We start from the raw sequence: 22,661 nt of genomic DNA on the forward strand, positions 1-22,661 counted from the left end.
CAGCTTTTTGGTTGCTCGAATACGGAGTATCTGGCGAGGGTACGCGACTGCCCATGCGCATGGATCTCCGACAGGGATGGAGTCAATTGGATTTTCTAGTGGGGGGTGGTGGCGCTGGACCCCAAACGTGCAGCAGGTGGGGAGCTAGAATGAGAGGTTCGACTACCTTTCGTGCTTAGGTTGCTAGCAGGATCTCTGCTGGCTCTACTCGTAGTTGCCTGTGGACATCATCGCACCATGTTGAGCCCTTCCATATCACCCTGAATCTCCAAAGTGTACAGTTTTACTCCAAACCTCTGTACAACATGGACAAACCATCGTCACCACCAAAGGCGGCAGCTCCGGAAGATGTTTGGTTACGTCAGGACACGGGTCGAAGTAACAAGTCTCGAGTCGTTTGGATCGCGCTGATGAAGGTCCTGTCGGGCTTTGTGCTTGGAGTGCTCTTCTATGGTGCCTTGAGACATTTCAATCCCTCTTTTGGGGGGAAATTGCGGTATATAGGGTCGGTTGATGGCGAGGTGGCGGCGGGAGACGGGGGAAATGCATTCAAAATCAGAAAAGGGAGCAAGTACTTGCTTGGGGTTGGAAAGGCCGACATCACTGGGTAATTCAAAGTTCGAAACTGGCACGACCTGTTGCTGATGAAGCTGTAGCCCGGTCGTGGAAATAAACATGATGGGATACGCAGACACCAAGCAGGTTGGGTCTGGCCTCCGTCAGCGCTTGTTTTCCCGAGCCTTTATTATTGGCGATCATGAGCGTCCAGACGACCGATTTGTATATCTCGTTCTGGACACTCAGTCTGGAGACACAGCCGTGCGCTATGGGATTCTGGAAGGACTAGCCAACCTTGGAAGTGATTATTCTGTTTATGGACAACACAATGTAGCCGTCACTGGAACGCATTCTCATTCTGGGCCAGGAGCTTGGTTGAACTACTTGTTGCCGCAGATCACTAGCAAAGGCTTTGACAAACAAAGCTATAAGGCTATTGTGGATGGCGCCTTGTTGTCAATCACTAGGGCACATAGCAACTTGCAGCCCGGATATCTGAGCGTCGGCTCCACGAAGGTCTTTGGTGCAAATATCAATCGGAGTCTTTATGCGTATCTCGCCAATCCAGAAGACGAAAGAGCTGGCTACAACACGACCAACGAAGACGATGGAAGCGTCGAGAAAACTTTGACCTTACTCAAATTCCAAAGAGCTTTGGATGGAAAGAACATCGGCGTGTTGACTTGGTTCCCTACACACGGAACGTCGATGTTGGGCAACAATACTCTCATATCTGGCGACAACAAGGGTGTAGCAGCAGATCTTTTTGAGAAGAGCTTGAACGGGGACGAGACTGCTGCAAAAGGCTTCGTAGCTGGGTTTTCCCAAGCGAGCGTGGGTGACACGAGTCCAAATGTACTTGGTGCGTGGTGTGAAGATGGGACGGGACGCCAGTGCAGCTTCAAAAATAGCACATGCAGCAATGGTAAAAGTCAGAACTGTCATGCCCGCGGCCCCTATTTCAGGAGAAACGACAACGGAGCTTCTTCGTGTTTTGAGATAGGAAAGCGCCAATTCGAGCCCGCTAAAGCGTTGTATCAGGACATGGATAACTTAGGAACTCCTATTACCGGGTCCTCTGTGAAATCGTTCCATATCTTCCACGACATGTCCAACTTCAGCTTTCCACTATCAAATGGAAGCTATGTAACCACTTGTCCTGCAGCTTTGGGCTATTCTTTCGCAGCTGGGACCTCAGATGGGCCCGGAGCTTTTGATTTTACACAGAATGATCCAAATACCCCAAATGCCTCGCCGGTGTGGCGAGTGGTGTCAGGCTTCGTCCATGAACCAAGCAAGGCACAACGGGCTTGTCACTACCCGAAGCCAATACTGCTGGATGTCGGCGAGGTCACATCTCCGTACCTCTGGACGCCGAACGTGGTCGACGTACAGGTCCTTCGCGTAGGTCAGCTGTTCGTCGTCGTCAGTCCCGGAGAAGCGACAACGATGTCCGGGCGCCGTTGGAAAAAGGCAGTAGCTGAAGAGGCATCATCGCTGGCTCTTTCGGATTCTGCCGCTGTGGATCCAGTTGTTGTACTGGGTGGTCCTGCAAATAGCTACACCCATTACATTGCTACGCCCGAAGAATACTCGGTACAAAGATATGAGGGCGCTTCGACTTTGTACGGAGCTTATACATTAAATGCATATATATATCTCACACTCACGAATCTACCATATCTCTCTCCTTCCTCAAATACACGCCCTAAGCCAGGACCATTCCCACCAAATAACGTCAACAATTCCCTCTCGTTTATAACCGGCGTCGTCTTTGACAACCCCCCTATCTTCAAGAAGTTTGGCGATGTGAAGACCGACGTTCAACATTCCTATCGCGCCGGAGCTACAATTTCAGCGGTATTTGTAGGCGCAAACCCAAGAAATAATCTGAGGCTAGAACAAACGTACGCGGCTATTGAAAAGCTCGATTCGTCAAGCGGGCGATGGGTGATAATACGAGACGACAGTGACTGGAGTCTCATCTTCAAATGGAAACGGACCAGTGAAGTCTTGGGAACAAGCGAGGTGGAGATAGTTTGGGAATCAGAAGAAGGCACTGGGAACGGGCAGTATCGAATTCATTATTGGGGGGATTCAAAGTCAGTTGGCAGCGGAGCTATTTCTAGTTTTGAAGGACTGAGTGGCACGTTTGTTTTAACATGACGGAAGACTTGTTAAAAAGTATTTTTGATAAACTATTTGTTCAAATCACAAGTGTATATTCATGTACTTGCTCATACCGTGATAAGGCTACATTAGAACTCCTTATAATTCACAGAATATGAACCAATGCATAACCCAACGCAGTCAACGCCAGGCAATGCATCGCTAATAACAGGATATTGTAAAGAGCTTCACGGACTGACCTCAGCCTCTATTTTTCCTCGTCTTCCGTCTTTCGATTTGATCCCACTTCCAAGCATCCTCAAAGACCGTACGCTTGGACTGAGTGTCACTTTCCTTCAGTCCCAAACGCCTGACAACTTGGAAGGCACCCGTCCCGACACTCATAGTTTGGCCCATAATAATACACTCACTTACACCCTCGATCTTGTCAGATTTCATGCCGGCTGCCGCATCGAAAAGGTGGTCAGGTGTCTTCTCGAAAGATGCTAGCTGCAGCACGCTGTCTCGCATCTTTGAAAGACCAAACCGAGTGATTCCGAGCACTTCGCCCTTATATGTCATGACATCAGCAAGCAGTTGCATGTGTCGAGGATCGATGTCCATCTGACCCATAACAACACCAATCTCCTGGGCAATGGTCGTTCGAGCAGCCTCGATACCCAATACATCTTTCATTTCCATAACACTGTTGCTCGTCACTTGAGTGCCGATAACACCGATCGTGTTCATGCACGCTCGGAGGCCATACCCTTCGACCACTACTTCATTTTTGGACTCCTGAGAGCTGTTTATCACAGCTCGAGAGGCTTCAGGATAGCCAGATATGGCAATAGCTGGGAGGACGCGCTTCAAGTGGTTCATACGCAGCGCAAGCTCGCTGGCATTGATGCCTTCATCCTTTGCTTTCGTTTTCGCGGCGGCTGCTCCGCGAGCTCCGAGGTTTCCACCAGTAGTCTCATTGACCTTGATAAACACGCAACCGGGTCGTATATAAACGTCTTCTGGAAGGATCTTAAGTTTCTTGTTCAGGTATATTTTAGACGCTATGTCTGCCACAGTTAGTCCAAGGAACAGTTTATCCAATCGATCCATGTCAACTTGGAGACACATCTGTGCGCCTTTGCTAGACCATTGGTCCTCTATGCAGCTCAGAACTTCTCCAAGAAACGTTCTTTGTATACGACCTTTTACTGCTCGTGCAGATATAATGGATGTCTTGTTGTGCAGTGGACACTTGATGATAGGCGTACTGATCACCTTCGAGGCATTGATGATTTCCTTGATACGAGGAACACCCTGTGTTATACTCATGCCGGCAACACCAGCGAAATGGAAAGTCTTCAAAGTCATCTGTGTACCGGGCTCTCCTATGGACTGGGCGCCGACAGCACCGACGGCATGTCCCGGCTCAACATGTGCTTTCGCATATTTGCTCAAGCAGAGGGATATAAACTTGTTTAGGGTCGGCCCAGATACTTTTGCCACACGTTCTACGCGAAGTCTTGCTTGCTTGTCCTCTCTTGTGGCATCATATCGCTGGCCCGATAAGTTGGGATCTTGCTCCAAGCGGGGAAGACCGGATTTTTCTCTAATGTTAGCCATTTTCGTAGCCAAGAGCTTGACGTGGTTTGCGATTGTCTCAACAAAGTCACGAGCACTGTCATGCTCATCGATAGCATAATCGCTCTGATCAGTGTAATCCAATGAATCACCGAGCAACCCTTTTCGCACGTACTTTTTCTTTTGTTCGGCGAGATATTCGTCGCAGTAGGCGGTAACCTGATAAGGCAACAGACAAGGATCGTCGTTTTTCCACGTCAAGTTCTCAGCGTGTGAGAAAGTCCTTTTGAAATTAACAGGAACGGCCGAACCCTCCATGTCAACGGGATCTAGCTTGTCTGCTCCAAACTGGAATTGTACCACACCCCCAGATGAGTTACGAACGGTGTCGTCGTATTGGGTGGAAAGATCTTCTAAGGACTTCATCAATCTCCTAGACATGTAGCCAGTTTCTGCGGTTTTCACAGCAGTATCGACTAAACCCTCACGACCAGAGATGGCGTGGAATAAAAATTCAGTTGGGGTCAGTCCTGTGAAGAAACTGTTAACGACGAAACCTTTAGCTAAGGCATGTCGAGCGTTCTTCAAGAAATGGGGCAGAGTTCGATCTTGAAACCCTTCGGCCACACGTTTGCCTCCAATGATCTGTTGTCCTACAACAGCAACCATTTGGGCAACATTGATATTCGATCCCTTAGAGCCAGACTTGGCCATAATCAATGGGGAATTCCACTTGCTCAAGGTCTCAATGCAGTAATTCCCTGCCTGTTCTCTGACCCCACTTAGCTTTCCAGAAATGCTGTTTTCAAGACTTTCGTCCAAGTCACAACCGGCGGCTTTCTCTAGTTTCCCCTCGTTGTATTTTTGAATATCCTCATTCGTCTCTTTATAGGCGATACTGACCAACCTCTGTTTATGTGCCGTAAGTGTTGCCGATGGATATACATCACTGATGCCTATTGAAAAGCCTTGATTTGTAAGGTATCTTGCTGACACTTTAGCAAGTCTGTTCATTGCAGTAACGGCTTCGTCGGGTCCAAAATCCCGAAGAATAATGTAGAAGATTGAATCCTTTTTACCAGACCCAACAGTTGTTTTATCCATCCTACCGCACATGACTTCTGAATTGCGTACTACAAGCCACCCGTCATTAATATCCATGTCCGGGGCCCAGTTCTCTTTATCTTCTCTGTAGTCTCGGCATTTGGCATCCAAATTCACCTTGACCGGTGAGAGCTTGTTTGGTCGCATCAGAACACTGAACACTTGTTTTCCTGTCCACAGAGCTTCGGGTTTCAATATAGCTGGTGGGGGTAGATCCAGGTGAAGATTACCATCAACCATGTACATACAGATATTGGTAAAGGTCTTGCGATCAAAAAAGTTCTCCTTGCTGCTCAACAGGTAAGCAGCCGTGATGAAATCTTGCGTAGCTGAAATGATCGGTTCTCCATTTTTGGGAGTTGAAAGATTGTTCTTGACGCCCATGAGATTGATAGCCTCCGTACGGGCTTCCTCTGTCTGCGGAACATGTAAATTCATCTCGTCACCATCGAAATCAGCGTTATATGGGTTGCAGACACACTCATTCAAACGGAATGTTCTCCAAGGTCTGACCTTGACGTAATGGCTCATGATGCTCAATTTGTGCAAAGACGGCTGCCTGTTGAAAAGTACAATGTCTCCATCCTCAAGATGCCGTTCGACGACATCACCAATTTGTAGATTCCTTGCTTCATTTTCTCGACGAGCAAACTTGAGGGAAATCTTGTGATCGGAATCCTTCTTGATAATTTGCTGGGCGCCAGGGTGTATATTAGCACCATTTCGAACGCATTTTTGAAGCTTTTTGATATTGTGCCTTTGCACCCGTTCCGGATAGGTTAGATTTTTCGCTACAAGAATTGGTATTGCCACCTCATCAATGCCCAAGTTGGGGTCCGGTGAGATAACAGTTCGGCCGGAGAAGTCGACGCGCTTCCCAGATAAGTTTCCTCTAAAACGACCTTGTTTTCCCTTCAGGCGTTGACAGAAACCTCGAATTGGCTTTCCGAAATTGTTTTGCTGAAGTCCAGGAACGTCGCTGTTAACGTACATGGCAATCTGCAATTGTAAATAGTCCCACTGATCCATAATGGTGGTAAGTGGCTGGCCCTTATTAATCGCATTCCTCAGCAAAGAACTGACATTGACAATATCTGCCAATTTTATTGTGAGATCGTCTTCAGTGCTAGCGCTATCTTGTGCGACGGAGGGCCGAATACACACAGGAGGTGTTGGGACGTACTGCCAGATGAACATCTCGGGTCTCCCTTCGGCAGGGTTGATGTTTAGCAGCTCGCAGTCGCTCGGAGAGATCATTTTGAAGAGATTTAGAACCCTAAGAGGATTGAGATCCTCTATCGCTTTCCGCGAGTGCTTTTCGATTTCACTATTGTTCTTTTTCGCCTCTTCAAATGACGCCTTGAATTTCTTGAGACCTTCTGGCTCAACCCTAGATTTCGCCGAAGATTTATTGTATGCCACATATCTGTCGTGTGCAAGCTTAAGAGCCGCAACTTTCCGTATCTGACCATTCACACTATCACAGTGAGGACAAGTCTTAGCTTTGCGGCATTGTTCATTAATTCGTTTACAAATCTGCGAACGTTTCAGGTTGTCAATACCGGGCCGCCGCAGCTCCTTGAGAAACGCTCGGCGTTCAGTGTCTGTAAGCAGTACTTTCGCACAATCCTAAGTAGTGGTTAGGTAAGTGTAGCAGTCCTGATATGAGCGGCGCTCACCTTGCAGATATTTTGTAGGATATTGATTGTTAATTTCAGATAACCAATATGGAATACTGGTAAAGCCAATCTAATATGCCCGAAGTGGCCATTGCAGAACTGCAAGCCTTCATGACAGGTCTCGCAGACGCCTGTTTTGCTGGATATTCCCTACACAGAAACACTCTCAATATAGGAACTTGAAGCGCATTATTAAGATGTGGTCTTCATACCAGTTTTGGGTCTAGAGCTCCATTTGCTATGGGTTTGCGAATTCGGGAAACATCATATAGCAGCTTGTCTGAGACTTCGAGGACCGCCTGGTTAACAATGTCTTGATTCGACCTACACAGATGAGTTGTTAGTACGTGTCGGCGTATCACCAGAGTCTTCCTTACTGTATCCCGAATTGCAATTCCTTGAACCGTTTTGGGGGGCGGTCGACAACCTGGAGCTTATGAGTAACAGCGTATGTCTGCATTGTTGTCGTAAATCACGAGCAGTCGTCTGAGGACGGCAGATCACAGCAGCGGTATTGATTCGATCCCGTTACTACCGCATCTTGGTGGTATGAGGTTATGGACTTTGACATTGACCAAAGCTATCTGTGACTCTAAAAAGTTCATGCTGTCGGAGCCGGCCAAATTTTTGGTTGGTGGGGTCCGAAGCTGAGGGGTAGCCATCAGGTCACATGATCCCAGGCCATATCAAAACTCTCACTCATTTAACAGAATCGGTTATTCACAAACATTTACACATACAAATCGCTAGTTGTGACGTATTTATCCTCTTGAAAGCCGCATCTACACCCAACACTTCATGAGGTACATCAGAAGAGAACCCGGATATCATTCTCACAGTCAAGAAAGCTCAATACCAAATTGATTAAATCTCTGATCATTATTCTACGCTATTGCTTCCCATCTTCACCCCCTCGTAGCCCCAGCAGAGCTCTAACATCTGTCACCCACTGAAGGCCCTCCAGCAGAGGCACGAGATGCAGCAGGTCATTGTCAGTTGGATCATTGATCCAACCTTCTATTGGTATAGCATTATCTTGGCCCCAGTTAGTATTTTTCACGTTCGCGGAAAGAATCTCCTTACCTCGGTGAAACATATAACTCAAAGGGCTGTTGTCCAAGATCATGACCTTACTAAGATCCGGCTCGACCGAGCTCAGATCTTTAATGAAAGCCCCGTGCCGAAATGTACAATGCTGGCGATAATATCGTCCCGAGAAGAATTTGCGCTCCTGCTCTAACCAATCAATGACTGGGTCTGCGTACTCCTGGACCGAAGCTGTAAAAACGACCAAGTTGTACCATTTGCACACCTGGACACGATCAGCAAATCATTGTTTTGACAACGCGGGAAACACACCTTTCTCAAGAAGTCATCACAATGTGGCCTTTTGTGAACGTAATATAAGATTGGATGTTGAGGGCCCAAAGTTGCGTTCCCGCCTGCTCCAACCACTGTATTCAACTTTACCTCTACCATGTGGCCGGTACCCATACGACCACCTTTGGCCATGCTATGGATGAGTGTTTCGTCGAGATCTAGGATGAGGGTCTTTTGAATCACTCTACCACTGAGTGGGTCTGGAAGTACGTATGAAGGTTGCCGCTCTGGTATAAGCGGTCGTGGGGCAGCAGGAGCACGAGGATATCTGGTCATCAGAAGTGAGGAAGAAGGCGATGTCGGTGATTTTATAGAAGCAGAAGGTACATCCCCGGTGGACACATTGCTAGGGTCACTGTTCTGCATACTCGAAGACTGTGTACGCCGATGTTTCCTCTGCCGCATGCTATCTTCATTGTGAAGTTTGATGCGGATGGAACGTCTTGTGGGAGCGACTTCATCCAAAGGTTCTAGAGACTTCGGACGCACGTGGCGTCTCACTGCCGGCGAGTCTAGACTGTCTTCCACATGAGAAAGGTCTCGATCCGATTCTGATTCCGAGGAAAGTCCCGAGGAGGAAGAATTAGATGCAATCTTTCGACTGCCTGCGACCGAATTCCGGCGGCTCTGTCTCTTCTCATGACTGGTCTTTCCTAGCCGCATAGAATTTTCTTGAGAATTTGCACCGTCTCTGCCGCCCGACCGTTGCGTGTCATTCCGAGAGAATGGGGTACCGAGCTTCCTCAGTTGTGAAAAGGGTGCGAAGTTCCCTCCCTCGTCGTAAAGGCAGGCGATTAAGTATATGCCGGGAGTAGCTAATGTAGAAAGCATCCAGCGCAGAGATTCGATGACTGCTGTCGAGATTCTTTTAGGTATCCTATGCCAACTAAACTGTTCTGGTGGATAACTGTTCGCTTCTTTGCTGAGGAGAGGGGTCTCCTCCTGTATAGTACTGTCGCCATCGAAATCCCCTTCTTGTACATCTACATCGTATGGCACTTTCTCCTCCAGAATACTGTCTCTCGAGTTTCTGCGATCAGTTGCAGACAGAAGGTTCGCGTGCGAGTTAGTCCTCGAGGTAGTTGGCGTCTGGGGCGGCGAGACTCGCGCCGAGAGTATGTTAAGGGAGTTCATTGCTCTATATCGAAGCCATGAAGGGTAGTAAACAAGCGCCTTTCCCAGATTTCGCTCAATGAAGTGACAGCGGATACACCTTTGGTCTGCTGGGCCGATAAATCGACTATCCTGCGTCTCGGCTCCAGTAAGGTTATGTACAATGTGCAATGTTCTCTGACGGAATCGTCAGGCGCGCGTATTTCTCCTTCGCAATCTGAGTCGCGCCAAATTAGGTGGCCAGAAGCAGAACGGCAACCAGACCGGAGCGTACAGACCTACTGATGGTAGGCAAGTTGATGTAGGAATGCTGAGGTGGTTTCGTCGGAACATGTGCATCGAGCATGGGACCCATAAGTCGTCAACAAGAGCTCCTGCAAGGTTCACTGAAGTGGTGGAGCGAGGTCCACCCGGCCTTTCTGTGCACGTCCCGTCGTTTTTAAGCCTTGATAATGAGTCAAAATTATCACCGACCACAGGACATTGTGAATAGCTTCACTTCAAGATTAATTGTCACATTAATGACTTACCGAAACCGTACAATCTAGCTCCAACCACTCGCGACAATCCTCGTTTTCGTCCAGGCCACTCATCGCCTGCTCTTGTTCGCCCTTTCTTGTTTTACTACCCCACCACGGTACAGAGTACTTTCACACCTACACGATCTGCTGAAAGGACCCCCTTCATCTACAGTCTGGGCGCGACAGACTGCTTTCCCAGCGTGCAATCGCATCTTGCCCGAATCATGCCGTCTCTATCAACCGGTTATGCGCCCAATTTGGGCGTTTTTTTAAAATCTCTCAAGTCGCAGCAACTTGAGGCTTCAATTGAAAATCTAATCTCGTATGTTCTACTGCGTGCAATCACACCGCGAATTGCAACTAACAAGATCCCTAGACTTTTGAAGCGACGTCAGATCAAGAACTCCAGGCCGTGCGCGATCGCAACTGCGCATTTACTCCTCCGTGTCGTTGCTAGATTCAAGTGGACCGATGTTGGAAAACTTCTTGAGCGCATCCAGGAGGTGGGTCAACGGCTCATCCAAGCTCAACCAAGAGAAATGGTGGTTGGCAATATTGTACGAAGGGTCTTAGGCATGATTCGAGATGAGGCAAAGGAGGATCGCAACGAAGATGCCAGCGATTCAGCTTCGAATAGCCAGTTGAGCTCTCCGAAACGTCAGAGCAGCGACCTTGGACATCTCAGAAATGCTGGTGGGCCACCTACTGCCTTCAGCCCGCTGCGTTTCGATTCTAAGGATGTGGTCCAAGCCATGGATTCAAATAGCGACGATTCATTTGGAAGCAAGTCCTCTGCCAACCATCGCCCACCCTTAATCACGTCGCACACCTCTTATGCTGTGACGAACAACGTGCCCGTCCAACACTCAATGTTCAATTTGCTCTCGGCCATGCCCTCACCACTCGCAACTCCCCCGGGTGTCTCCTCACCACAAGGGCGGTCTTCTGTAAACATGTCATCAGTTGCACATAGAGCAGCTGCAAGTTCCAACGATTTAAAAGCGGAAGTCATTAGTGGAATCGAGGAGATTATTGATGAGCTCGACCAAGTCGATGAACAGATTGCCTCATATGCCCAAGAACATATACACTCCAATGAAACAATACTCACGCACTCCTCATCAAGAAGTGTTCAAAAATTCCTTCTGAAAGCCGCCGAAAAGCGGAAATTTACGGTCATTGTCGCAGAGTCCTATCCAAATGATCATGAGGCGACACACGCTGCAGTTGCAGGAAAGAGCAAGTCTTCTTTAGATGATTCAGACGATATGGACTCGGACACTTTTTTGAAACCACTACCAAAAGCTGGCATAACTGTCATTCAAGTCACTGATGCAGCCATCTTTGCTGTGATGTCAAGAGTAAATAAAGTCGTGCTAGCCACACACGCTGTCATTGCGAATGGTGGCTTGATAGCAGCTGCTGGCGCACGCGGCATTGCGAAGGCAGCAAGTTTTCACAAAACTCCTGTGATTGTAGTTAGTGGTGTCTACAAACTCAGTCCAGAGTATCCTTTTGAATTTGAGTCATTGATAGAGTATGGCGACCCAGGAAGCATCATCAGTTACCACGATGGCCCTCTGGTGGATAGTGTGGAAGTTGACAATCCCGTGTATGATTATGTCCCACCTCACCTTGTTGACCTTTATATCACAAATCTGTAAGTCGCTATTTCGTAGCCTGGGGCTCTATACAGGCTAACACTGCGATCTAGAGGAGCACATGCACCATCTTATCTGTACCGAATCGTCGAGGATCATTACAAGGCTGAAGACACGAACTTTCACAATCCAGAATTCCAATATTAAATCGAGACTCTACTGGCAGAACCACATTTGGCGAGACAGTGGATGTCTCTATTTTGCGTTCGTCACCCACATCTGCTGGCTTGTCGATGGAATCGCAAACGCCAGGGGCTGAACGGACTGTGATAACAACTCGCTGCAGAGCGCATTTTCAGACCCGGCACAGGCATAACTGCCGCATTTATCAGAGCACCCCCACAGCAGGAGGCGTGTGACTCTGATATTACTAGGTGGTCTGGGCTGGTTATAAAAACACAAGCGCCCGCGATACTCACTGCACATCCGCCGTTTTCCACGGGCTTATATGAAGGGCTTGCAAGCTCGCCAAATATACCACTGTCGCATGTCCAGACCAGACGTCCTGAAATGGCAAATGAGTGTCATAAAAGGTCACAGTGTATTGAGAACTTAGTCTTATACAGTATTCCTAAGTCAAGTATTTTGGAAGTCGCATTTGTAGGAATCTCTAGGATTTCGAGCTAGACACGGACCGCACAGGTAATACCACAAAGGCGAAGGGAATTTGCCTTATAAATCTTGACATACATAAGTGTGATGTGCAGAAAATACTGCGTGACTTTGTCGTGCTGCAACAGGGGTTTCGACTCCCGAATGCAGGTCCGTAAGTGCGGCGAGGACGTCGAGCCTTTCGTGAGATGGTTTGAGCATGTCCATATCTACCTAATCTAATAATTCACACTCTATCGCTCTGCAACTTTCTAGGTTCCTGTTTTGACGATATTTCCTTCACCTCAACACGATGGATACCCGAGCTTCTATACCTCTTCCACCTTATAGTGAGACGGATACGAACGCCAGTATTATCCTAACGCCGCCTTCTTCGCATTATGCTAATGCAGCTGTGACGGCTTCGACACTGCCATCTCTTGCCTCGGACACTGCTACAGGAGCAGGCATCTACACTCCCAGCACGTCTCCATCTCCATCTGAATATCAGCATCCAGAACTTCCAGCTGACTACACTGTTTCTCTATCCGCTGCAGCCTTTTTTGAGTCGCGGCCTCTGCTGGACAGACTTTCTTCTCATCCGACCATAAGCCACAACATTACTGTAGGCTCCGAGACCGATCATGGAGACCTTCCTTGCCTCGAGGAGTTGGCATCGAACGATGTCACTCAGCAGGATTGGGCTACGTTTCTTAACCACCTCTTACCTGGACGTATTGTCATTGTTAATAATGATATCGCCAATCGTAAACTATGAGCTGAAATGATGAACGAGCAGATGTGAGATTCATGCTCTCCTCTTGTCTTCTTCTAGACAGCTCTTGTCGATTCTCGTATTCTCGCCTCAGCGGTCTCACAGGCGGGACGACTACTTTACTTGCATCACGTATGCCTAAATCGACTATAAAACATGAACCGGACATATATGTCGTGTAGGAGCCGGCTCGCAATGGACGATGTCGAAAGTTCTACACATGATCCAAGTAGAGTACGCGCCCAACTAGCACCCCTCGAATACGGTAGCTTCTGATGCTATGATGGCCACCACCATCCGGGAATGGAATGACAACTTCTTCGAGCCACGAGGTATCCAGATTGTTGTCTCTGAGAATATCGAAAATGTGCCTTCCATTGCTTCGAACCGGGCGACCTTCCCCGGCAGCACTGATCCCATTCGAGACAGAACCAGAGAACCTGCAAGCATCCTCTGCGGAGGCTTTTAATACGACCAAGGCTAACCATGATGGAATGTTCAGTAGCTTCAAGCCATACTCATCGATGGAAGCGAAGTCTAGAGGCTTTCGAATAGGGCCAATTGTTGCTGACAACGAAGGATTTCGCATCGGGAAAGATCTTGTGGTGAGTTGTGGTCCTGTTATATAAACATATGCCCCTTTTTCATCGAACCATTGCGACCTACTCATCACCTTTTTCGCTTTAGTTTTTTTGTGCTACTATACCTAATCAGAAGTACTCTACTGTCGGGGTGCACAGAACCCAGAAAATCCTATCATCCGCCAATTTTTTTTGGTCATTTCATATACCGACGGATCTTCTGTATTGTGCCTGCAGACATGTTTCAAGTACTGCCTAGTTGTTCGTCGATAGGGTCTCTTAGCCCAATCTCATATTTTTCTGCTTGCCGACCCCTTTGACTCACTGACACGAGTTGGCGAATGTCGGCGAGAATCAGTTGTCTCTTTCATCATGAACAAGCTTCTTGATCAGTGTTTATTCTTTTATGCAGCTGTTACTATGCCGATATCTTGAGGAAAACTGACTTCCAAAGGCCGGTAAAAACGGATTCCGCATTGGAAATATGTTACAGGCTGACCAGAGTGGCTTCAGACTTGGACGCCCTCGTGGTATAGTAGCCACTAACCAGAATTTCTCGGTGGGTGGCAGAGTATGGGGAGGCAGAGACATCGGTACCGATCGAACGACTAAAGGAAGAGAAGACCAAGAAAGACACACACGCAGAGAGCATCGCCACCAGAGGTCCATATCAACCTCAAGCCCCACCTCGTCGAGCTCGTCTTCATCGTCAGATTCTGTTTCGTCAGTTGGCTCTCTTCCAGCATTTGAAGATCTTAAAGACTACCAGTTACCAGAAACTCGAGTCGCACTTGAAAACTGGCTCAACCACCCAGACCAACCCATTACGAAAAATGAAGTGCGAAGGATGTATCAACAGATTACATCTGCGGACACACGCTCACTCGCTCAGCATCAACAAAACATGTCTGGCTTGCGGATAGAGATCCGAGAGTTGATGAAAGCATTTCGAGAAAGCCAAAAAGTTCAGAAACGCGAGCGAAGAGCAGTCAAACGTAAACGTCGCTCTGCTCGTAGAGCTAAGAAGCAGCAGAAGCGTCTCCTCAAGCGGGAGGAGCGACGAGCATTGCACGCGGAGAAGAAACATAAGGGGAAAGGCAAAGAGCGAGGTGGGCATTCGCGGAATTTCGCTCCTTTCGGTATCGCACAACAATCTGCAACGATAAACCATGGAAGCTCTAACCCAAGAGAGGCTTCTTCATCCATTTCGTCGATCGTGAGAGGGTTTCCTTTTGGCAGAAAGACGTCAGCACCTCCTGGTTCTCGTCCGCGATCTCCCCAACCGTCCCATGGTGACCACAACGGTCTGTCAGGGATGCATAATACCTGGCCCTTTACCCAAGGCGCACCGTATGCCCTAGGCAATATCTCAATGCCATCTTTTGGACGTCCCTCATTGGTTTCTCGAAGCGCAGAGCGAATTCATTCCCAGTTACTTGTGGTTTCGTCACTGGCGGATGACAGTGAAGCAAGAGCTGTGGAGCTCCGAGTTGCTGTCACTACCCATGGTACCTCGCACAATTCCCGACTCAAGATGATGAGCGAGGCCACTGCCACGGTAGAAGAAGCCGGGAGGTACAGGCGAGAACCTGACAAGTTGCGCGCTGAGAGACAGCTTCTAGACTCGGAGCTGGCAAAGGAGCTGGACGAGGAGATCGTTCAGTGTGAGCAAGGGCGAGGGAAAGGCCAATTTGACGGAGTGACTAGCCATTGAACGTGACAACGAAGAACGGGAACTAATGTTTGCTAAATCGAGGGGGTGAAACCGAATAAGGCATTGAATAGCGAAGTTTCTATCTCTTAATCTACATACTATGTTGGAGCCCTGCCCGAAGCATCTGTGCATTTTCTTGCAATCTAGCTTGTTTTGACTGATTGACTCTACAGAATTTGTAAGTATATTACTTATGCTGGCTATTGATGGACAAAGAAAGGAGCAAACCACTCGATCGTTTCGAGCTGTCTGTTGCTTGAAGAAAGAGATGTTACCTACAAGCAATGGAGAGAGTTGTGAGGCTCTAGAACATTTAGCTAGATGATGAGAACGATAAGATGGCTCGACAATTGAAATTGAACTTGTAGAACAAATGGCTTATATCCACTGTCACTAATTGGTTGTTGGTAGGAGGATGATCATTGCTAGGTTCGCAATTGTATCCCACTCAGAAATTGCTTTTCATCACCTTCCTGGGAGCTCTAATAGTGCACCTCCATCTATTGCGATGATTTCCCCATTGACATATTTGTTTTTCATCAAAAATAATGCTCCCATTGCCATCTCCTCATCACTCCCAGCGCGCCCATGAGGTACATGTCCTTTCTCTTGGATCTTTTCATCTGGGAGTTCACTCTTGTTGTCCTCACCACTCTCTTTCGCAGTCATCTCGCTAGGGAAGTATCCAGGGGCGATGCTGTTAACTCTAATACCTGCTTCCTTGAATTCATAGGACATCAACTTTGCAAGGTGTACCGTTGCCCCCTTGGCAGCATTGTATGCGAAATGATTTTGCGAATCTCGCATGATTCCGGACATGCTAGAGATCACAATCACAGATGGTGAGAGGTGATGGTCGTCCTTCTTGATAGATGCTTGGAGTAGCGGCAGAAAAGCTGTAGTAGTGAAATACACGGAAGTGACGTTCGTGTTGAAAGTGTCGGACCAAGAAGCGAAATCTTCGTTTTTAAAAAGATTCTTGTTCAGCTCTGAAGCATCCGAGCTTTCAGGTGAGCCTTTAGGACCGGATATGCCTGCATTTGTAACGAGAAGATCGATGCTTTTCTCCTTTTTACCAATCTCCGCTACCAAGTTCTCGAGGTCTTCCTTTTTGGTCACATCACAAGGCCCAATGCTACTTGCGATCAGTATCAAGGCTATCAACAGGCAGATACAACCTACGGGATGATCTCTCCATCTCCGCTTGGTGAATGGGTCTTTGCAGTGTTCTCGAGGACTTCCTTACGGCGAGATGTGATGTACACTCGAGCTCCATTGGCAGCCTAGATTTGGTTAGCAACAATCGCCAAAGCCGAGTGAGATGATGAATATAGTACCAATGCCTGAGTAATCATGAGACCAATTCCAGTGCCGCCTCCTGTAACTACACAAACATGGCCTTTGGCAGAGAACAGATTCTCGGCTGCTAATTGTGAAGTTTGGACCATCTTGAATGTCTAGTCAGGTACAGCTTCAACACTGAGGAATAAGTAAGTCTAATTAGTGCAAGAACTTGTGATTTTTCCACGAAAGTCGGACGATATGACAGCTGAATGACACTTATCTTAAGGAGCAGAGAATGTGCGGTTCTTTTAACAATCGATCGCCGGTGATGTCAGGCACAGTTTAGCGAGGTGTTGAGAGCTGCCTACGTCTACGTCATAGTTAATGATTGTACAGAATCCCATATATGCATGCGGTTTGTTTTGAAGGTATTTAAAGGACTTGAACAAAGACGCAATGGGGACTACTACTACTTCTATGGGAGCTGAACATATGGAAATACAGAGTGGTTGTGAAGCAACTCAGTTCTCCTGGGTTTCTCTGGCAGACCGTCGAATTAAGCGAGATTCATTGGTCATTTTTAGTCAAAAATTCGGATCGCCTCTATTGTAGACTACTAGCCAAACTAATTAAGTGAGAACTTCTACGAAGCGTAAAAAGACCGTGGACGCCATTCGGTAAGATTATAGGCTATCTATGTTCGTCTAGCCAATTTGAAACGCAGTCTAAAGCATCCCAGAAGTGTGTTTCTTTCCGATCTAGCGATTTAGGTTCAAAAGACCCTCAATATACCTCTTGGTGTCTACCCCAATGCCCTGTGCTAGTTTTCCTGGACCGCTCGCCCAACTCGTTTCCATGTTGGCCGAAGAACTGCTCACGAACCGCGTAGAAGTGTGGCTGGTACGATGATCACTTGCTTGGCGAATCAAAAATATTTCTTTGTCTTTCGGTATACTACCATTGGCATGGTTGCGAGGGGTAAGAAATGGATGAGCAGGGCCAGACACAAAACTCGACGCGAAAGTACTCGTGTGTCGCGACTTTTCCGTGTCCGATAGAGTATGACCCAGGGAAGATGCTGTACTATCCTCGGCAATTGAAGCTGGAATTGTTGCTGGTCCAGAAGAGGGTGTAGGCGATGTGATATTCGGATCAGCTATTCGAGTCCAGACTACCCACCACCCTCTACTAGTCTTGCATGTACGTTCTTTCTCTCCATCCCGGGAATCTTTAGTAGTCGCAACATACATGTGGAGAATCTGCATATGCGTACTGAGCGCCTCGATCCGAGACCATGGTGGCTGCATAGAAGACTCATAGGATGCATAAGGATCGGGAATATTGGGTATCGTTGAATTCACCGTCAGTGTCCTAGGGTCCCACACGAGGTCGTATATGGGCACGGCAGTGCCAGCTGTTGCATCCGGACGAGGTGGTCGGAAACTGGTGGACTGAAGCAGGGGCTTTATCAGCGGATTGAGCTGCCGGTGTAGATTTCGATAGAGACTGCTCCAAGCCAACGACTCGGCTCTCAGTTCGAACAAAAATATAAATACAAACGGTCTGCTAGCATAAACAATTACGCGCAATTTTTTGGTCTTATTTCTGTCTTGGCTTTCGAAAGAACCTTGCGATGCAGAGGTTCGTTCTGAGCTGGTGTGTTTCGACATCGGTTGCTCATTTTCGGTTTTGCTCAAATCGATACTGATATCCGCTTCTGCACGAGCATCTTCTGCTCGTTCTAGCTCCACAGTCAGGGTCCGCAAAAGCAGCCGCTCATTTGATCCTTCCAGTTCTATAGAGTTGTTTCCCGACGCGACCACCTCGACCTCGTTGTCCGTTGTATCTTCGTCAGTGTCATCGATCTCTCCTTGTAGCCCTATCAAAAAATGGGCAGATGAATCATCATGAATACGCTGTAAAGCTGGCTCTGACTCGCCTGCTTCTTCGTTTTGATTGTTTTCAGAATCTCCTAAACTTCCCGTTTCGGCATTCACAGCCCGAGGCTTGTTAGTACCGGCGGGTGTATGTTCTGTTGTATGGCTTGGCGGAGAAGCAGCATTGCCCCCAAGCGACCAGTGAGTGCCATACCCAAGCTTTAAATAATGCATGAGCTTGCTCGTCTTCTTCGACTCACTATCGCTACTAATCGCGGAAATCGCTCGTCGTAGAACAGGCTTTCTTTTGGCACGAGACCTATCTGATTCTGACTCTCCTTTAAGGGCCTGAGTGTGCTCTCCAGACGGATTGCCCCTCTTTGGAACATCGGCAGGCTCTTCCCTGGCGTCCTGTCTTTGCTCTTCGCTTTTCACGGAGTCTCCACCGAGAGTATCGTCTGAAAATGTTTCCCGTGATTGCTCTACATGATCGATAGGCTTCCGACTTGCCTCTGTAGAATCTTTTTGGCGAGTATCGTTACCCGAAGAAGTAGTTTTCGGTTTGGGCTTGATTCCATAAACTTGTTGTGACTGCTCCCTTGTATCGGGAGACATCACTCTTTTCGTTTGAACCCGAGGCTTTTTCTTCCTGTGTCTTCGAGTCGAAGTTGGATTATCAATTACACCATAGGCAAGTGGACCCCATCTATATATATCTTCAGCCCAGTGGGAAATGTCACGAATGGATTTTCGCGACAGGGCGCCCGTCCCAAGGAACACCGCTCCATCTTCAGCATCAGGGTCGCTACCTCGACCCATCCATGAATCCGGGCCCACTTGATTGCCGTTGACGCTTTTGGCAGGTTTCTTCGCATCATCAACTGATTGGGGTTCGCCGAATTTCAAGACCATCAAATCGACAAGCCCTTCAATCCTGTTCACGAAACCTTCGAGTACTTCACGCTCACCGCTACCTCTGTGCTCTTCGCCTACACCAATACCCAGTTCTCCACAAGCCGCTACTTTGATACCGCCGTATAAGCTATTGGTAGGATTACCATGCATGAGAACGTTCCACGTCGAAAGGAAGGTGTCCCAATAACGCACAAGAATATTTATAAATTTGTATCGCTTCGTCCGGACGAACAACGCGCTCATCGATGATGCATGGTGTAAGAGGAAGGTTGAATGTGCCCGGAGGAGATCGCCAAGTAGCAGCACCGCAGGCTTCACCTCGCGGGAGGAGTACTCCACGGTTTCGACGGTATCTGAGGCTTTACCCTTCGTAGGCGCAACTTTTGTGCTCTTGGGAATGACGCTTAGGTTGATTGACTACAGAAGTTAGTACTTCGTTTGCTCTAACGTATATGTGTGTTCTCACCGCCAATATCCACCAGCCAGATTCCAACTCATGTAGAATAATTCGTGACTTCTCAGTCTCGATAGTATCGACAGCCTGCCCGTCGGAGAAACTCCGTCCAAACTCCACCATACCTTGAGCAAGACCGATCCTTCTCAATTGCTCATTGAGCTGCTCGCGCGCCTGCGACGCTTCGGGTACTTGACGGCCATGCTGGTCTTGGTGGCCGGGTGCTGTGTAATAAACAACTTGATCGCCAATCGTTTCGTCTGTGGCGCCCAAAGACGGATTGTAGATAGCGAGAAAATCTAGTTGTGCTGGAATAGCTCTTGCCGGGGACTCGCTGGGGGATGACATTGCATCTTCGCGCGGAACCTATACAGGGTGGTGGTATGGCGTTAGGACAATCGTAGGGTTGCGAGCGTTGAGAAGTCGTAGGTCGTGCAACTGCAAGGCATGGTGGTCAATGACAGTCCAAGTCTCGAGTCCCATATCCCACCCAGCGGAGGGGATTACTTGACTATGTCCCCGTCAAGGGTCGACAGTCAAGGCGGTGTCGTGTTGTTTGACGGCGCAAGAATCCCAGCCTAGATAGCGGCAGCGGCTCCTCCTAGGTACCTACCTAGGTAGTCCCAGTGGAGAGTGGATGATGTAATTTTGAGCGCGTCGGTTCGCAACCGGAGACAAAGCTCCGAGACGCGCCGACGACGAGGCTCGAAGAGTACCTAGGTAGGTACCTGAGTTCCTATCTAGTTCCTCCTTACCTACCTAGGTAGGCAATATCACAACATTCAAGGAACCTGAGAAGTGGTGAGGCTGTTTGGTCATGACCAGACCTCGGCTTGCCGCCTATGTCGTGACCTTCCTCCCCGTGTCGAGACGAGGCCTATCCAGCCTCTGCAGTACAAGTACCCCAACGGCCAAACCACTCCGCATTCTCTTCTGTGGTTCAGACGAGTTCAGTGGAGAATCTCTGCGGGCGGTTCATGCCGAGCAACAACGGAATCCGAATCTAATTGCTTCGATTGACGTCCTGCTCCGCCGAGCCAAACTCTCCGGCCGGGGACTAAAAGAAAAGCGTGATGGTCAGTCAAGTTCAACACTGCTCGCTGGCGTGAGGTATTCGAGGGCTGATGGCAAGCTATAGTACCTATTAAATCTATCGCCCAGCAGCTCAGCCTGCCCATCCACGAGATCGATGGTTTCAAAGGTTGGGAAGTGAGCGTTCTAGCACGATGAACATTCGCACGGGACTAACAATCTCGTACAGTTGCCAAAACCTCAGAAAGAATCTATCAATCTGATAATAGCCGTCTCGTTTGGCTTATTCATCCCATCTCGCCTACTTAAGGAGGCGGAGCATGGAGGTTTGAATGTTCATCCATCTTTGCTCCCAAAGTATTTTGAGTCTTTCGAATTATATTTGCCTGAATGCTAACTTTGCAAGCTTCCGCGGTGCAGCACCTTTGCAACGCCTTCTCTTAGCTGGAGAAACTAGGACGGGAGTTACACTTCAAACTTTAGACCATCGGTCTTTTGACCACGGCAAGATTCTAGCACAAACACAGCCACCAGGAATAGAAGTCCCGCATCTGTGTTCCTATAATGAATTGCTTCAAATCGTTACTCCAAAGGCTGCAGAAATACTTATAGACGGTCTGCGCAATCGAGTATTTCAACCGCCTATGGTCGATGTTGGTATTTATGACCAAAAGCAACTGAAGCTGGCGCCAAAAATAACGTCAAACGATCGACGCATAAATTGGGTAGAGTGGAAAGCTATTACCATACTTCGGCAGTCGAAGGCGCTTGGGAGGCCGTGGACTATGATGCAAGATCGTCGTGGTCAACAATTCCGCGTCACTTTTCACGACGTTAGACAAATGGACAGGTCCAGCCCTGTAACAGATCAGAATCCATCGTCGGATAAAAACATTCTGAAAACGCCTATCATGGGAACGCAGTCATATCCGGCTCACTGTTCTCTTTTCATTTCTCAAGAAAACCTCAAGAGAGAGTTGATGTGGTACACCCACCAAGACTCGGTTGTTTTCGTCGACGGAAATGGCAATGCTATATGTATAGATACCATAACCGTGGAGGGAAAAACTGCTCAGAACGCCCGCGCTGCTATGCTTCCATTTACACTATCCCCACCATAGCCGACAGACTCAAACAACTGCATTCCTGAAACCACGAAGTGTTCTCTATCTATCACTTTACCGGGCCATGGTGATGGACCATATGGACTGCAACTCTCTTCTGACACGCTTTTCACCAACTTAGCTTTCGACTCCTGAACATTCCAGGTATAAACAAATCTCCAATTTTGTTGGGCTCACTACCAAACAAATATAAGCGTATGGGCCATCAGCTAGAGGTGTCCCGAAAATTTCAACACTGCCTGTGAGGGAAACATACGTGGAAGTAATTGTGGGACGTTTCAATGACATTAAGTGCGTAGGAAATTGACTCCAAAACAGGGAAGGAAATAACCAATAAATGAAAAGGAAATATCAGTTTCTTATTGGTGGTTCAAATGTCCCATCTAGTGTATAAATATGTTTTATCTACAAAATTCTCTATGAAAAGATCTCACTCTACATTGGGATGTGTCGTGCTTATTGGTATTCTAGAAAGATTTCGCAATTACCAAAATGCAAACCTACTTCATTAAATATCAGTATACTTCTCCTAACATCTTCAAGTTAAGAAGTGATCTCTCCTCATCCAGCAATTCTGTTTAGTCTACAGTGATATCGAGGATGTAATA

The 22,661-nt window shown here is 47.9% G+C and overlaps 9 protein-coding genes across 9 annotated transcripts; 5 read left to right on the top strand and 4 right to left on the bottom strand.

Moving 5' to 3' along the window:
- Positions 1–305: 305 nt before the first annotated feature.
- Positions 306–2,724, top strand: GLAREA_10171 (uncharacterized protein; the record flags this gene model as incomplete). The annotated part of the gene is made up of 2 exons (XM_008080221.1): positions 306–607; positions 657–2,724. The coding sequence occupies 2 exons, from the start codon at positions 306–308 to the stop codon at positions 2,722–2,724; spliced, it is 2,370 nt and encodes a 789-aa protein (XP_008078412.1).
- Positions 2,725–2,928: 204 nt separating this feature from the next.
- Positions 2,929–7,491, bottom strand: GLAREA_10172 (beta and beta-prime subunits of DNA dependent RNA-polymerase; the record flags this gene model as incomplete). The annotated part of the gene is made up of 3 exons (XM_008080222.1): positions 2,929–6,981; positions 7,244–7,355; positions 7,409–7,491. The coding sequence occupies 3 exons, from the start codon at positions 7,489–7,491 to the stop codon at positions 2,929–2,931; spliced, it is 4,248 nt and encodes a 1,415-aa protein (XP_008078413.1).
- A 429-nt stretch (positions 7,492–7,920) lies between these two features.
- GLAREA_10173 (HAD-like protein) lies at positions 7,921–9,545 on the bottom strand (the record flags this gene model as incomplete). Its single annotated transcript, XM_008080223.1, has 3 exons — positions 7,921–8,066; positions 8,115–8,343; positions 8,391–9,545. The coding sequence occupies 3 exons, from the start codon at positions 9,543–9,545 to the stop codon at positions 7,921–7,923; spliced, it is 1,530 nt and encodes a 509-aa protein (XP_008078414.1).
- A 724-nt stretch (positions 9,546–10,269) lies between these two features.
- On the top strand, positions 10,270–11,853 carry GLAREA_10174 (NagB/RpiA/CoA transferase-like protein; the record flags this gene model as incomplete). Its single annotated transcript, XM_008080224.1, has 3 exons — positions 10,270–10,367; positions 10,422–11,705; positions 11,760–11,853. 3 exons carry the CDS (start codon positions 10,270–10,272, stop codon positions 11,851–11,853), a joined length of 1,476 nt encoding a protein of 491 aa, XP_008078415.1.
- A 757-nt stretch (positions 11,854–12,610) lies between these two features.
- On the top strand, positions 12,611–13,075 carry GLAREA_10175 (uncharacterized protein; the record flags this gene model as incomplete). Its single annotated transcript, XM_008080225.1, has 1 exon — positions 12,611–13,075. The coding sequence occupies one exon, from the start codon at positions 12,611–12,613 to the stop codon at positions 13,073–13,075; it is 465 nt and encodes a 154-aa protein (XP_008078416.1).
- A 362-nt stretch (positions 13,076–13,437) lies between these two features.
- GLAREA_10176 (uncharacterized protein) lies at positions 13,438–15,367 on the top strand (the record flags this gene model as incomplete). The annotated part of the gene is made up of 2 exons (XM_008080226.1): positions 13,438–13,677; positions 14,108–15,367. 2 exons carry the CDS (start codon positions 13,438–13,440, stop codon positions 15,365–15,367), a joined length of 1,500 nt encoding a protein of 499 aa, XP_008078417.1.
- A 465-nt stretch (positions 15,368–15,832) lies between these two features.
- GLAREA_10177 (NAD(P)-binding Rossmann-fold containing protein) lies at positions 15,833–16,815 on the bottom strand (the record flags this gene model as incomplete). Its single annotated transcript, XM_008080227.1, has 3 exons — positions 15,833–16,502; positions 16,550–16,650; positions 16,705–16,815. The coding sequence occupies 3 exons, from the start codon at positions 16,813–16,815 to the stop codon at positions 15,833–15,835; spliced, it is 882 nt and encodes a 293-aa protein (XP_008078418.1).
- Positions 16,816–17,409: 594 nt separating this feature from the next.
- On the bottom strand, positions 17,410–20,245 carry GLAREA_10178 (uncharacterized protein; the record flags this gene model as incomplete). Its single annotated transcript, XM_008080228.1, has 2 exons — positions 17,410–19,860; positions 19,910–20,245. 2 exons carry the CDS (start codon positions 20,243–20,245, stop codon positions 17,410–17,412), a joined length of 2,787 nt encoding a protein of 928 aa, XP_008078419.1.
- A 469-nt stretch (positions 20,246–20,714) lies between these two features.
- GLAREA_10179 (Formyltransferase) lies at positions 20,715–22,050 on the top strand (the record flags this gene model as incomplete). Its single annotated transcript, XM_008080229.1, has 4 exons — positions 20,715–20,973; positions 21,036–21,106; positions 21,159–21,286; positions 21,336–22,050. The coding sequence occupies 4 exons, from the start codon at positions 20,715–20,717 to the stop codon at positions 22,048–22,050; spliced, it is 1,173 nt and encodes a 390-aa protein (XP_008078420.1).
- Between the last annotated feature and the right edge of the window lie 611 nt (positions 22,051–22,661).

This window comes from Glarea lozoyensis (assembly GCF_000409485.1).
Source record: "Glarea lozoyensis ATCC 20868 chromosome Unknown GLAREA13, whole genome shotgun sequence".
In the NCBI taxonomy this organism is placed as follows: Eukaryota; Fungi; Ascomycota; class Leotiomycetes; order Helotiales; family Helotiaceae; genus Glarea; species Glarea lozoyensis.